At 37.0% G+C, this 16,589-nt stretch overlaps 1 protein-coding gene across 3 annotated transcripts in view; it reads right to left on the bottom strand.

Moving 5' to 3' along the window:
- ZMAT3 (zinc finger matrin-type 3) overlaps positions 1-16,589 on the bottom strand; it is a 32,866-nt gene that overhangs the window by 14,060 nt on the left and 2,217 nt on the right. For 2 of the 3 annotated variants that reach the window (XM_019626095.1, XM_019626093.1), the window contains exons 2-3: positions 15,135-15,307; positions 14,450-14,776 (exon numbers count right to left, since the gene is read on the bottom strand). In XM_019626095.1, the coding sequence (XP_019481640.1) occupies positions 14,450-14,719 (270 nt within the window). In that variant the 5' untranslated portion in view covers positions 14,720-14,776; positions 15,135-15,307. The remainder of the gene's footprint in view (positions 1-14,449; positions 14,777-15,134; positions 15,308-16,589) is intronic. The other variant, XM_019626094.1, reaches the window with a different exon arrangement.

Here is a 16,589-nt window from a genome sequence, read left to right as displayed (position 1 = left end):
TAACCACTTTGAGCACCTCTTGTAATTGCAGAAGTCAAACGTGACTTGTATTCATCTTTTGTTATCAGTATATATTGAGTATTATAATTTTAATCATTTTTTCCTTTCTTAAAATGTGTATACATTTTTTGGCACCCTATGTAAATAAAATTATAGATCAATGAACAAATAAAAGCTGGAGATGAGGTGAAAGATTAACATTCAAATATTATATGTTATGACCCATGGAAATAATGCAACAAAAAACAGGAAGAAAAGGAAAGAGGAAAGTAGAAAAAGCTCATTGATTCTGCAATAGGCAATACAGACAGCTGGGATACCATTAAAAAGTGACAAACCAGATAGTAAAATATTAAATAACCAAACAGGGGAGTAAAATCATGTAAAAATGTATAAATAATAGGGGAATAAAAATGGATGACAATGGATGGGGGAGTGTGACACTGCTCTGAATATATAGTTTTGTACAGTACAGGTCTTGGAGCTATATTAACATTTCACAGACTTAGAAAAAAGAATCAAAACCAACAAGGACTGGGGAGGACCCAAAATGAAATACAAACAGAAACAAACAAACCTAAATGTATGAACAAATAACATAACCACACTGAAATGAGAGGTGAGAAAAACCTATTCACATATATTCACATATTCACATAGTTTCAAAACATCGTCCCCATGATGCTTATTAAACACACACACAGGGCCGGCCAAGTGGCGCATTGGTTAGGAGTTGGCTTGGGACACCAACTAATAAATGTAGAAAGAATGATTAAAAAAAAAATCACCATTTGGCAAATACCACAGTAATAATCACTGCAGGAAAGAATCATCAATGAATGCTAAAATCACTGAGTAAAAATATGATGAGAAATAAAACATCCACATAGTCTCTAAGTATCCCCCTATATGATACTTATTAATCACAAGAAGAAAAATGGTAACTTTACAAAGAAGAACCCTGGCAGGGAGGACCTTAACCAGTGATCAAAGTCAACAGCACCAGTGATGCAAAATATTCACATCATATCCTTCCCAATATGATGCATTGGGAAAGACACAATATCACTTCTGTAGTGTTCTTGCCAAAAAACTAAACTAAAGTAAAAAATAACCTGAATTTAATCATAAGAAAACATCCAACAAACCTAAATGGGGACATTCTATAAAACAGCTCTTCAAAAATTATAGGATTATAAAAGTAAAGAAAAACTAAAACTGTCCAGATTAAAGGAGACGTAATAAGTACATGCAAAATTTCATCCTGGATTAGACTCTGGAACCAGAAAACGGGCATCAGTAGACAATTGGTGAAATGTAAACAGTCTGATTTTGTTATCAGTGTTAATTTCCTGATTTTGATAACTGCAATGTATTTATATAAAATATTAACATGGGGGGAACCTGGGTGAGGTGCCTGCAGGAATTTTTTGTACTATTTTTAGAAATAGTTTATAAAAGTTATTCACACTAAAAAGTCAATAAAATTTGTACAAAGCCACAAGTAAATGGCAGAGCTGGGGACAATCTGGTTCCAGAGCCCATACCACCATGCTCCACTGCACCATAGGATAACACAACAGTATTAAGCACTATCTCAGGTACCAGAATGTTCTAAATGTCTTATACATGCCAACTATTCTCATCACCTTTTTTAGGAGGCATAGAGAAGTTAAGAAACATTTCCAGTACCATATATATGGTAAGTAGTAAGACTACATACAATTTACAGTCTGACCCCAAAGTCCATGATTTCATGTTCATAGCTAATATCCTAAAAAAAAAAAAAAAAACACAGATACTAGAAAAAGTAACAATAAGAAATCAAGAGATCCTTGGGCCGGCAGAGTAGCACATTGATTAAGAGCTGACTTGGGACGCCAGAGGGCCCTGGTTCAGATCCCACATATGAGGGCCAGTGACACTGCCCTCTGCAGCTAAGATGCTGAACAACAGCTCAACCTGGAGCTGGGCTGCTGTGAGTTGCTGGTGATGGCGGTAGGCTGCAGCCCCTGCTGCAGTGGGTTGCCATGGGCTACCGTGTGTGGGCAGCAGCCAGCGTGAGCAGCCAGCAGCCGCTGTGAGCGGCCGTCCAGAAGCCGGCGACTGATCTGCCTCGCTCGGGAAGAGCGCAATGATGGTGCCAAGTTGGGCCAATGAAGCAACGTCCTCCACAACTAGACTGAAGAACAAAAGGACAGCAACTTGTCTGTTCCCCTTCCCCAATACCCCAGTGCTATTCCCCTTCCCCCGATTCCCCAGCACTGTTCCAATTCCCCAATAAAAATCTTTAAAAAAAAAAAGAAATCAAGAGATCCTTAAAAATTAAAGATATTTTCAAAATTTTAAAAAAAATCAATATAGGCTTAAAATTCAAGAACCACTCTCAGAAATCAAAATAAATAAAGGAATGATAAAAGAGAGAAGAGATAAACAATATAAAGAATCCATCCAGCTGGTCCAGCATAGGGCTAATAGAATTACCAGAAAAGAGGGAGAAAAAAATATAGAGAACAATATTATCAAAGAAATAGCATCAAAGAAAATTCCCCAGAGCTCAAGAGAAACAGGAGTATGCAAACTGAAAGGACAAATGAAAAAAGACCCAGAGCTAGACACATCCATCACTGTGAAATTTCAGATACAAAGGTCAAAAAGGAGAAACCAAAAGCTTCCAGGGGGGGAAAAAAGCCCAAAATTAAAGTCAGTCACCCACAAAACTGTCAAATATGAAGGCACAATGCAAACATTTTTAGACATACAGAGGCTCAAAAAAATTTACTTCCCATTACACCCTCACTAAAGAGGAAGATGTGTTGTAATATACATTTATATTTATTCTTTCTTCAAGTAATGTGAAGATGTATACAAACAAGATTATTTTTAGAAAAAGAAGAAAATATGTATACTAGAGTATATGAGCCCAAGCGAGAGAACAATGAAGAGACGTCCAAAACTAACAGCCATGCAGCAAACCCAGAGGGCAGCCAGTTGAAAACGGAGCAAGAGGAAGGGGAGATGAGAAAGGGGGTTCCACACAATAAACAGTGTGAGTGAGAGTTTGAAGGGAAAAGTGAGGATATGATAATGACACGTTATGTAAGAAAAAGAAAAGAAGAAAGGCAATGAAAAACTCTAGGAAATACAAAAAGTTACACAATTAAGTCAGGATCCAAATGTGAAATAACTAGTCTAAATTAGAAAACGGAGTCAGTGGATTTCATGATGATAAGTGAAATGGATTGTAAGCAATAAAAAGACAAATTAAGAAGTTAGTAGATTTTTTTTTAAAAAAAAGGTATGATTCTTCTATTTTTAAAAAAATGGGTCAGAAACTCAAGGAAAAACAAAAGGCTATTTCAAAGTTACACTCCACGTCTGAAGCAAACTAAAATGGGCACGATTTTGAGCAATTGCTGCCATTCATGAAAAAGGGTTTATCCATTTCAACATCTCTTTTGACTAGCATTGAACTGACAAGAAAAAAATTCTGAGATGCCCTACATTAAATGACAGAAGGCCAGAGGATGAAAGAAAGAGACGGAGAGGTTAACCAGTTAACAGCTGTGGGCCAAACCCCACAAAAAATGATTTACATTTCCGAATGTATGTTGAAACTTTGAATTACCTTCCAGGTGGCTATTTCCACAATTATCTAAAGAGAAAAGCCAGGCACCACCAGCGACCAGGTGCCTCCACTTCTTGCACACACAAGAATGTTCCAGGGCCGGCCAAGTGGCGTGTTGGTTAAGAGTTGGCTTGGGACGTCCTGAGCAGCAGGGCCCTGATTCAGATCCCACATTAGGGCCAGTGACACTGCCCTCTACAGCTAAGATGGTGAACAACAGCTCGACCTGAAGCTGGGCTGCAGTGAGTCGCCGGCGACAGCATAGGCTGCAGTGGAGCAGCAGTGGGCTGCCATGAGCTACCATGAGTGGCTGGCAGCTGGTGTTAGCTTCCATCCAATGGCCAGTGAGCGACTGCCTCACCTGAGAAGAGCACAATGATAATACCAATGTGGACCAGTGAAGCCTCGTCCTCCACAACTAGACTGAAGAACAAAAGGACAGCAACTTTTCTGTTCCCCTTCCCCGATACCCCAACGCTATTCCCCTCCCCCAATTCCCCAATAAAATCTTTAAAAAAAAAAGAATGTTCTGAACTGATGCCCACCACCAATCTAAAAAGAACAAACACTACTTCCTTACGGACTATACACCTATCCCAGAACTCGCCCCACTTTACCTTATCCCACCCCATTTATCTATTACCAATGTAAATTCTTTCAAAACAAATTACATCTTTCTTCCCCAAACTCACTGCATGAAAGAGTCCCATCAATCCCAGAATGGTGGACACATTGTCTTCTCCATCTAGCCCTGCTGCTGGTGATTTAGGCTGTATGTTCTAGGACCTGATCCTTTTTCTGGGTAGCATGGGTCTCAATAAACCCTTTCTTTCAGAAAAGTTTTTGGCTGTGAAAGCTTTTGTTTAACAGAATTATGCCATTAGAAACATAGATAAGGAAACAGCTCTATAGTGAACAGTATTTCCCTACTGATATTAATGCAAAAGCCAAATGTCCATTTTCAACAACTCAAATCAACCTGCAAAAAAAGCATGGAAAATTAGTTAATTATAGAATAAACAAAATGTTTACTTTGACAATGTCAAAGTAAAACTATAGCCAACCCAAAACAGGAGGTAGAAAGGAGAACGGAGAATAAAGAAAAGGTAGGGGATGGGCGAGGTAGAGAGAACATGTGATTACAGCTTTTCATTTGTTCTATAGGCACTCTTTTGAGTAAAATATCTTTAACTGTTTTACGGAGGCAAATTATTAGTGGCAAATGCTACAAAGTGATCAAAGTGAAAAAGAGATAGATTTGGCTGTAAGATCATAGATACCCTTGGAAAAGATCATTTCATGACAATCTGGAAGAAATGGATAAATTCCTAGAAATATACAGTCTTCCAAGGCTGAATCAAGAAGAAACCAAAAATCTGGAGACTGATTACTACCTACAAAATCGAATCAGTAATCAAAAAACTCCCAAAAAACAAAAGTCCTGGACCAGATGGTTTTACAGGTGAATTTTACCAAACATTCAAAGAAGAAGTAACACCTATCCTTCTCAAACTATTCCAAAAAATTCAAGAGGATGTAATGCTCCCAGCCTCATTTTACGAGGCCACCATTACCCTGATTCCAAAGTCAGACAAAGACATTACATAAAAATAAAATTACAGGCCAATATCCCTGATGAACATTGATGCAAAAATCCTCAACAAAATATTAGCAAAGCAAATGCAGCAATATATTAAAAAGATCATACACCATGACCAAGTAGGATTTACTCTTGGGATACAAGGTTCGTTCAATATCTACAAATCAATTAATGTGAAACACCACATAAACAAAATGAAGGATAAAGACCACATGAGCATATCAACAGATATAGAAAAAAGTGTATAACAAAAATCCATCATCCATTTATGATAACTACTCTCAGCACAATGGGAACACAGGGAACATACTTCAACATAATAAAGGCCATATATGACAAACCCACAACTAAGATCATACTCAACAGTGAAAAATTTAAGTCAAGAACAAAACAAGAATGTCCACTTTCACCACTTTTATTCAACATAGTACTGGAAGTCTTAGCCACAGCAATCAGACAAGAAAAAGAAATAAAAGGCATCCATATTGGAAAGGAAAAGTAAAACAGTCATTATTTGCAGATGACATGATATATAGAGAGAACACTAAAGATTCCACCAAAAAAAATTAGAACTGATAAATGAATTCAGTTAGGTCACAGTATGTAAAATTAATATTCAGAAATCAGTTGCATTAGTATACACCAATAACAAACTATCAGAAAAAGAAATTAAGTAAATAATCCCATATATAATTGCATTAAAAAAACAAAATACCTAGGAATAAATTTAAGCAAAGAGGTAAAAGACTTGTATTTGGGAAACTATAAGACATTGAAAAATGAAACTGAAGAAGATAGAAACAAATGGAAGGTCTATCATGCTCATACATACGAAGAATTAACATCATTAAAATTTCCATACTACCCAAAGCAATCTGTAGATTGAGTGCAATCCTTTTCAAAATACCAATGGCATATTTCACAGAACCAGAACAAATAATCCTAAAATTTATATGGAACCATAAAAGATCCCAAATAGCCACAGCAATCTTGGGAAAGAAGAACAAATTTGGATGTATCACGTTACCTGTATCAAACTATACTACAAGGCTATAGTAATCAACAGCATGGTGCTGGTAAAAAACCAGACACATGGATTAATGGAACAGAATAGAGAGCCCAGAAATAAACCCACACCTATATGGTCAAATAATCTATGACAAAGGAGACAAGAATATACAATGGGGTAAAGACAAGATATTCAAGAAATAGTGTTGGGAAAACAATAGATACATGCAAAAAACAATTAAATTGGACTATCTTCTTACACCATACACAAGAATAAACTCAAAATGGATTAAAGACTTAAATGTAAGACCAAAACCATAGAACTCCTAGAAGAAAACAGGCAATAAACTCTCTGACATTGCCTTAGTAGTATTTTTTCTGATATGTCGTCTTCGGTAAGGGAAACAAAAGAAAAAAATCAACAAATGGTGCTACATCAAACTAAAAACATTCTGCACAGCAAAGGAAACTATAACAAAATGGAAGGATAACCTACTGAATGGGAGAAGATATTTCACCAACGTTACATCTAATGGGTTAATATCCAAAATTTATAAAGAATTCACAAAACTTAACACCAAAAAAAACCAAACATCCATTTAAAAAATGGTCAGAGGACCTGACCGGACATTTCTCCAAACAGGACATACACATAACCAATAGACAAAAGATGTTCAATGTCACTAATCATCAGAGAAATGAAAATTAAAACCCCAATGAGATATCACCTCATACCTGTCAGGATGGCTATCATCAATAAATCAACAAACAATATCTGTTGGCAAGGTTGTGGAGAAAAGGAAACACTCATACACTGTTGGTAGGACTGCAAATTGTTACAGCCATTATGAAAAATGATTTGGAGGTTCCTCAAAAAATTGAAAATAGAACTACCTAATGACCCAGCAGTTCCACTTATGGGTATTTAGCCAAAAAAATCCAAAACACTAATTCAAAAAATATATTAACCCCTATGTTCATTGCAGCATTATTTACAATAGCCAAGATATGGAAACAACCCAAGCACCCATCAATAGACATTTGGATGAAGGTATGGTACATATATACAATGGAATATTAGTCATAAAAAAGAATGAAACCTTACCATTTGCGACAACATGGATGGACCCAGAGGGTATTATGCTGACTGAAATAAGTAAGGCTGAGAAAGATAAATACCTTATGATCTCACTTATAATTGGAATCTAAAGAACAAAATAAACAAACAGACAAAACAGAAACAGACTCATAAATGCAGACAACAAACTGATGATTGCCAGAGGGGAGGTGGGTTGAGGAGCTGGGTGAAAGAGATAAAGGGATTCAGAAATTCAGATTAGGGGCCGGCCGAGTGGCGCGATGGTTAGGAACTGGCTTGGGACGCCAGAGGGCCCCGGTTCAGATCCCACATATGAGGGCCAGTGACACTGCCCTCCACAGGTAAGATGCTGAACAACAGCTCAACTTGGAGCTGGGCTGCCATGAGTCACCGGCGACGGCGTAGGCTGCCATGGGCTACCGTGTGTAGCCAGCAGCCAGCGTGAGCGGCCAGCAGCCACAGTGAGCGGCCATCCAGAAGCCAGCAACTGATCTGCCTCGCCGGGGAAGAGCGCAATCAATGATGGTGCCAATTTGGGCCAGTGAAGCAACGTCCTCCACAGCTAGACTGAAGAACAAAACAACAGCAACTTGTCTGTTCCCCTTCCCCCAATTCCCCACCGCTGTTCCCATCCCCCAAATTCCCCAATAAAAATCTTTAAAAAAAGAAAAGAAAAAAAAAGTTCAGATTAGTAGTTACGGAATAGTCACCGGGATATAAAGTAAAGCATAGGGAATATAGTCAATAAGGTAATAACTATGAACAGTGCCAGGTGGGTACTAGACTAGTCAGGGGGATTATCACATAAAGTACATAAATGTCTAACCACTATGCTGTACACCTGAAATTAATATAAAATAATATTGAATGTCAACTGTAACTGCAAAATTTAAGAAAGGGGGGGATTGATGAAGGGGAAGAGGAGGTTCAGATTTCTAAGTATAAAATATGGGGATGTAATGTATAACATAAGGCATATAGTCAATAATATTGTAATAGCGTGGTATGGTGTCAGATGGTTTTTGGGCTTATCATCATGATTACTTCTTTAGGTATATAAATGTTGAATAACTATGGTGTAACCCTGAAACTAATATAATATTGTATATTAGCTATTTTTTAACAAAAATCTTTTTTTGAAAAAAATAAAGACCACTTCAGTAGAATATTAGAATGGAAACCAGAGTGCTGAAGAATGAATGGGAAATGAAAACCTGATGAGGACAATTATGCCTGACAGAACTCTAAGGACAAGAAAGAAAAGAAAGGTTGCTAACTAGAGGAATTAAAAGGAAAGGTTGCTGTTGCTATTTTTATTTATATGGAAAAAACTTAAGCATGCTTTTCATTTGATGGAGGAGCAGAAGTGACGACAGGTGATGAAATCCAGGGTGAGGAATCAGCTTTGTACAGAGAAGGGATATCTAGCCTTCTGAAATAAGAAACTCAGATGGGGAGGCAGGAGGCTGGTGAGAGCCAGCTAACCGCAGGGTCATGGACAGCTTCTGTTCCCTAATGAAGCATGTTTTGACCATCTCAGTCCATGGCAAGTTCATTTGCAAATCAATCAGATGGGAGAATTTTGAAAACATAAAAACTGTCTGAGATTAGAGTTGCTGACCATGCCATCCAAACCTGAATGATCAATGTTTAAACATCTTTGCCAAAATCAGTGCTTTAAATTTTGGGATAACATCTAATTGCACTCTCTGTATTATGAATTAAGATCACTAGATTTAGCATCATAATGCTAGAACTACTTTTTTTATGTGCGTTCTGTCTCTCTTTCTAATTAATCTGATACGGTAGGTTATTTGGCTACTAAATATTACAAATAGAAATCCTGCCTATGACGAACTTTATAAATGTACTTTGAGCAACTAGTTCTATTTCAAATGAATATGCAAATTAGCATAAATTGGTTGACTTTATTTTAAACTGTGGATGCCTAAGCAAAATTTATCCATGCTTTTTGCTTTTTTAAATTTCTGTTAATGGTCTTACATCCTAAAGTGGTTTGTCTTCTGGGCATTTATACTGCTAAAATGGGGTTGTGTTACTCCATGCCAGGCTTACCCTAAATAACCTGAACCCTGCAGATTTTAATAAAATAAAGACATGTTTTCCTCCAAAGGTTTTATTTTAAATTAAGATATAACTAAAGCCATAATTTGGAAACTGCAAAAATAGGTAACCTCATTAAAAACAAAAGAACACCTTAAGGGTATTTTAAAGCACACTGACTGGTTTAAAAAGTTTTGGGAATAAAACTCAATCGGTGGTGACCACAGACACCCATGGGTGTTGCTAAGGCAGCCCCCACTGGAGAACATCAGGATGCCATGGGAAGATGGAAGTGAGCTTAAAGGAAAGTATTTATTGAGCAGTTCTCATTGTGTGTCCTGGATTACTGGAACATGATACAGTCAGACTCTAGAGTAACAACACTGCTTAAACCAGATGGAGGGCTGTTTACAATACTCGGGGCAACTTGAAACTTTGCGATTTCAACAATGGCATCAACGAGCTAGATCATTTTCAGTAATGTAATCACAGTGATTTATCACTTCACACGAATGGGTTTCTAGCTAATAAGCAGGCCACCACTGATCCCTTTTCTCTCACACATAACTGAAAAAAACAAATTGCCATCTTGGTGTCACTCTATATTAAAATTCCAAAGCAGGCTTTTAGAGTTCAAATAAAACTTTACTTTCATCATCTCATCAACCACTTGTTTTATTAGTCTACAATCATTGCCATTCTGCCTATTCCTGGTTCTTGGTAAACCTTACTCATTGGTCTTAACCTTGTCTTTACTGCCTTTTTAAATCAATGCCTGTTTTGGGGGTTTTTTTCAGTTAATTTAAAAATTTTTTTTTTATTTTTCAATTACAGTTGACATTCAATATTATATTAGTTTTAGGTGTACAGCATAGTGGTTAGACATTTATATAACTTACATAAGTCTTACACCTGCCTGACAACATATATCGTTTTTACAAAATTGACTACATATTTCCTAGGCTGTACTTTACATACCCAGGACCATTCTGTAAATGCAAATTCGTACTTCTTAATCCCTTCACCTTTTTCACTCAGCCCCCCAAGCCCTCTCCTATCTGGCAACAATCAGTTTGTTCTTTGTATCTATGAGTTTGCTTCTGTCTTGCTTGTTCATTTATTTTGTTCTTAAGGTTCCACATATAAGTGAAGTCATCTGGTATTTCTCTTTCTCTGTTCAACTAATTTGACTTAGCACAATGCCCTCTAGGTCCATCCATGTTGCTGCAAATGGTAAAACTTCATCTTTTTTATGGCTAAGTAATATTCCAGTATACACATACACATACACACACACACACACACACACACACAGACATCTTTTTCCATTCATCTTTTGATTGGAGCATTTAATCCATTTACAGTTAAAGTAATTATTGATAGGTATGTAGTTATTGCCACTTTATTGTTTTCTGATTGTTTTTGTAGTTCTTCTCTGTTCCTTTTTTATTCTCCTTATTCTCTTCTCTTGTATGTTAATGACTTTCTATAGTATTGAGTTTGGATTCCCTTCTCTTTATTTCTTGTATATCTCGTTGATTTTTAGTTTGTGGTTACCATGTGCTTCATATATGCCAAGCTATGTTTATAGCCGTCTATTTTAAGTTGATGATCATTTAAGTTTGAACACATTCTATAATCACTATCATTTTTACTCACGCCCTCCACGTTTATGTGTTTGACATTACTTTTTTACTTTTTTTGTAGGTGTTTGTGTGTATCCTTTAATTTACTATTGTAATTACACATGATCTTCCTATGTTTTTTTGCCTTGTAACCTTTGTACTAGTTTTTGTGTTAGGTGATCCACTGATTTAATTATGTGTTTGCCATTGTCAGTGAGAATGTTTTTCTTTGTGATATGTTCTTATTTATACTTCTTGATTTTTTTCCCTTCTGAAAAGAACCAGTCAGAAATGAAGAATACAATAACTGAAATTAGGAATATATTAGAGGGAATCAACAGCATATTAGATGAAATAGAGGATCGAATCAGTGACTTGGAAAACAAGGTAGCAGAAAACACCCAATCAGAACAGCAAAAAGGAAAAAGAATCCAAAAAAATCTGGATAGTTTAATGGGCCTCAAGGACAATATTAAGCATAACAACATTCGCATCATGGAGTACCAGAAGAAGAGAGAGAGCAATGAATTGAAAACCTATTTGAAGAAATAATGACTGAAAACTTCCCTAATCTGGCGACGGAAACAGACATAACAAGTCCAGGAAGCAGAGTCCCAAACAAGATGAACCCAAACAGACCACACCAAGACATCATAATTAAAATGCCAAAGGTTAAAGACAGAGAGAGAATCTTAAAAGCAGCAAGAGAAAGGCAGTTGTTACCTACAAGAGAGCTCCCACAGACTGTCAGCTGATTTTTCAACAGAAACTTTGCAGGCCAACAGGATTGGCACGGAACACTCAAAGTGGTGAAAAGCCAGGACCTACAACCAAGATTACACTACTCAGCAAAGCTATCATTTAGAACTAAAGGAGAGATAAAGAGCTTCCCAGACAAGAAAAAGGTAAAGGAGTTCATCACTACCAAACCAGTATTACAAAAATGTTAATGGGACTTCTTGAAGAATCACTGCCTCTTTCTGTAATCTTTGTGCAGCCTTTGACACGTATTTCAGGCTAACATTTCTATGCTTTCTTTCCATGTTGGTTCATCCACCTCTAGGTTATATCCACACTCTGATTGTCTATTTTTCTGATCCTTTGATCCACACTCTCTCATCTTTACCATTTCTATCTTGTTGAAATCCGGATTTCACTTCTAAGTTCAGCTTTCTTCTCTGCTCTCTTAATGAAATTGCTCTGTACTTTCATACACTAACTGCTTGCTTGATCTCTCTGTAAAAATATTTCTCCCCCTTTAAGAATTACTAATAGCATTGGTTTCATTCAAATCTTTGCTTCTAAGCTCTTAGAAACAAGCTATTATTACACCCAAGCTTTTTATTTTCTATTAGATTCTGCTTTCTTAATACCCACTTGCTGCTACTCCTTTACTCTATCTTTACCCTAGTTTTTAGCTGCTTAAATTGTCCCCCTATGACAGTCTGTCCCTTCTCCTCCAACTTGGCCACTTAATAATTCTGATTTATGAAGTTTATCAAAATTTAATTTCCCTTTTCTTATATTTTCTAATTTATGTATTCGCTGTGTATGACTGATGGAGTTGAAATTAAGTATAATTACTAATCTTGTCAACTAAAAAATTAAGAGCACACACAAACAAATGTAGAATAAAAAACTTAAATAAATGCTTATTCTGTTTCTTATCTGCTTTAAGCCTTATACTCCAATGAGCCTGCTCAAACTGAATTCTTTCTATGCATAACCAGAAGCATCCATCACTGTCTAAAGACACAAAGTGATATTAGGAAAAAAAAAACTGCAGGAGGTATAGGTATAATCCATGCACATATATTAAAATTACACAATGCCCTTCCTTCGTAGTAAACAGTCTTCCCTCATAAAAGTAGAAAACTCTTCTTTAAAGATATGCACAAGTGAATCTGCTCCCAAGTTAATGATTTATTAGGGGGCTTTACAGAGCTAAAAATCAAAACTTTAAAACCCAGGTTTGATTGATTTTAAAAAGTGAGTTTTGGCTATACAACTGAACATTCCATATATATTAAGGACGAGGAAAGCTAGCACTAAGTTTTGAGTTTGAGATGGAGCAGCCTAACACTCCACTCAAATGGTAAAACGGGCAAAGGAAAACCCTGTATCAAATCATTGTGGTGGGAAGTGGTACACAAAGGGACTGAGAGTGGGGTTGGAGAAAGGGGAAAACAATGTAAAAGCAAAACCAGAACATGCCTTTATGAACCAATGATGGCGTGTGCCAAGATCAAAGAGACCTAATTAATTCAACTCTGCACCTGAGGGCAAAACAAACCCAAACAAAGGGAACTCACGGAAAGCAGTATCTTCTCCTAAATCCCAGAGAAAACAATACACCATCAAAATACTTCTGATGTACAGTCACAAAGTGACACAATATCAGTCTTTGGGATCAAAACAGAACAAAAAAGACTTACACCCAGAGTAAATACAAACCTGAAGTTGGAGAAAGTTAGAGTGGTATGATAGAAGAAATATCTGTGTAAGTCATCTTTCTACCATACTGATTTATTACCATAGACATTTATGGAAAAAATAAACAGTCAAATCAGTGAAGACCCAGAAGAAAAACTTTCACTCAGTGGTGTTTGGCCTTGATTGCTTCTCAGGTCTCTTTTCTCCAAAAAATGAAATTATATCATTTTAAACAGACAACCATCTAGAATAAAAAGAAAACACTGTACCCTCTTTTTTTAGCCAAAATTTAATTTTCTGTTTGTTCTTAGGTAATACTATCCTTTAAAACTGTCTTTTCCACTAGCTACTCTACATGGAGGTGAAAGCTTTAAATCTTAGAAATAATTATCAGTTCACACTAATGGGCTAATAGAAATCAGAGTATGCTTCTTATGAATGAAGGGTAAGGCTCAATACTCCAATGTCATTTTATCCCCACTGCAGAAGGACACCTGTGTTGTTCTTAGCATTGACAGGATATATAAGAAGTCAGAGGTCAAAAAGGAAAAGCATAAGATTCATAGACAGAGATTACCTTGAATTGATGCAAATTGTATTAGCTGGAAGAGGGTATTTATAAGCCTAATTCTCCTAAGCCATTTTGAAATTGAACTGAGTTTAGTACATCATGCTTCAAATACCTGTTCCCCTTGGGATCACAGGTCTGTACACCAACACAGATGACATACATCTGCCTACAATGACAGGTAAGCTACCAATTGGCCACACAGTTAAGTACAGAAGGTTAAGACCCCATTCTATAAAAAGTGATGCTTTCTTTTAAAGTAGGAACATTATGCTTTTAATCAAACAAACTAATGCTTAGTTGTTCACTAAGCCATCTTGATTACTCCAGGCATAATCAGTTCTATCTGGAAAGACAACTTCAAAATGGGCCAAGTCCTAAAATGTTCTCCCACCAAATGCCTAATCTTCTTTTCTTCCCTTACCTGATAATGAGCCTGGGCTTGCTGCGCTGAGTTCAAGGTGACATTGCAGAGTTTGCAGTACAGGGGCTTACATAGCTCCTCCAGGGCAGAGTCTTGCTCCCCTCCCTTAGATACCTCTTCTTCTCCTGCCAGAGGTAAGGAAGCCTCCTGCCCAAAAGGCTTCTGCGGCAGATGCTGCAAGGATCCTGTAGACCTGGCGGCCACTGACATAGGAGGAGAGGATGAGGGCCGCTTAGGCAGAGGAAGCCCGGCGTGTTGCAAGAGGATCATTGGGTATGAAAGCTTTGGGCATAATCCAGTGGGCGAGCAGAAATCAGGTCTTCAAATCTGAATCAACAGCAAAAACATACTCACTTTAAAATGTGACCTCGGCAACACAACATGTAAATGATTACACCACCTGACTCCTTCCTCTACTTCTCCAAACCATCTTTGGGACTTTTTGCTTTCTGCCTCATCTAGCAGACTTCCCTTGTCTGTTAATCCACACTGACACAATGCGCTTCCACTGAGAACAGTTTTATAGATTTGGCTCTATTTTTCTTGGCACAGCTCCAACTGTGGTCCCTCTGGCCCTTGAACATTAATACCATTGCATCCATAACTAATTAAATCTAAAAGTCACATGGCTGAAATGGACATCAAAGGTCACCTAGTCCAGACCCCTTCCCTCACGCATACTTACAATTAAACACTGTTGATAATCATGCATAGATTTCCACCAGCTAAAGACCTTAGCAAATGTCTCCTTTCCATCCAAACTAGTCTTTCCATCCAAACGATATCAAAAAGGAAATGAAGAATGTCACTTCTTAGAATCCTTACAGCATTTCTAGAAGTAGCTAAAATGTCAAGGAACTGTAGGAATAATCAGAGTTACCATGTGACAAAAATAAACAAAAGCATACCTTCTGATCAACTAATAACATTAAAATAGTTGAGCCAACCGCTCCTCACAGCAGAGGCTGCAAACAGCCTATAGGCCATGCAGCCACAGGCGTGCTGTTTGGGATATACAGTGTTTTGTTTTGCTTTCATTTTTTAAATTGAAGTAGTCATCGACATCTAAAAATCAAGAGATTCATGGCTTCTCTTGATAAAAGAATGATCTGGTAACACGTGGCACATGGTCCTACATGGACAACGATTAGCTAGTTGGTGCTGAAAGGCAGTGTCCCCGGTAGCCACACCTGCCTTCTCCAGGCCACCTCAGTCCCCACTCAGCCTGCTGCCTGTCTCTGTGTTACTTGCCTACTCCCGGTAGGCCCTTGAGTTGAGGACTTTACCTCATATAGCCCTAGACTATATTCATGAGTTCCCTATAAAATCTGAATATTTTCCCTCCCTCTAGAGGTAAATTACCTGTACAAAATAATGTATCAAGCAAATGTCTATATGAGGTGATGGATCACACTACCATACATTATAGCCCCAATAGAATTCTAGTTCTTCAGTCTTTCAGCTATCTCCTTTCCCTTTCTTATTAAATAACCCATAGTCTCTATTCTACTTCCCTCAGAAAAGATCCAATATATTCCAATCCCTCTTTAATTTTATTCACGATTTCTCCTTCCTCCCACCCAGATGGCATTTTCTAGCCCTGAGCACCTCAAAGTGAACCACAGTACAGGAGTTCCCATGATTCTAATTAACCCAAATTAAAATCTTTATTTCAAAATCCACTATTCCTTCCACTCTCTCAATACTATGAAAGCTTCTTTTCTTGGTCAATAGAATATGGATATTTTGAGCTGCTGAAATTTGCCATCTGCAATAGAAATGTGTACATTTTATGACAACAGATTTACTAAAATTAATCAAATAAGTTTTGAAAAGTCAGAAGTCTCTTTTACCATATTTAATAAGTATACACATGTGGAAATTGCAATCAAGTAACAACTTTTATACTAAATTTAGGGTCTTGGGGCAGCAGAGGAGGATATCAGTGCAATGGGAAAATAACGTACTTAAAAGTAAAGTACATAAATTATTAGTCATAGTATGTAACAATACTTCCCATAATCAAAACATTTAGAAAAACAGTATTTTTTTCTTTTAATTATTTATTATGAAATACACATTTTTTAGAATTAGTTTCAGCTGTACAACACAGTGCAATAGTTATACTTTTTACCCCTCA

This window comes from Hipposideros armiger, unplaced genomic scaffold, assembly GCF_001890085.2.
Source record: "Hipposideros armiger isolate ML-2016 unplaced genomic scaffold, ASM189008v1 scaffold_656, whole genome shotgun sequence".
Lineage (NCBI taxonomy): Eukaryota > Metazoa > Chordata > Mammalia > Chiroptera > Hipposideridae > Hipposideros > Hipposideros armiger.
Note: the sequence above shows the minus strand (reverse complement) of the source record. Positions and strands in the feature narration are given on the sequence as shown.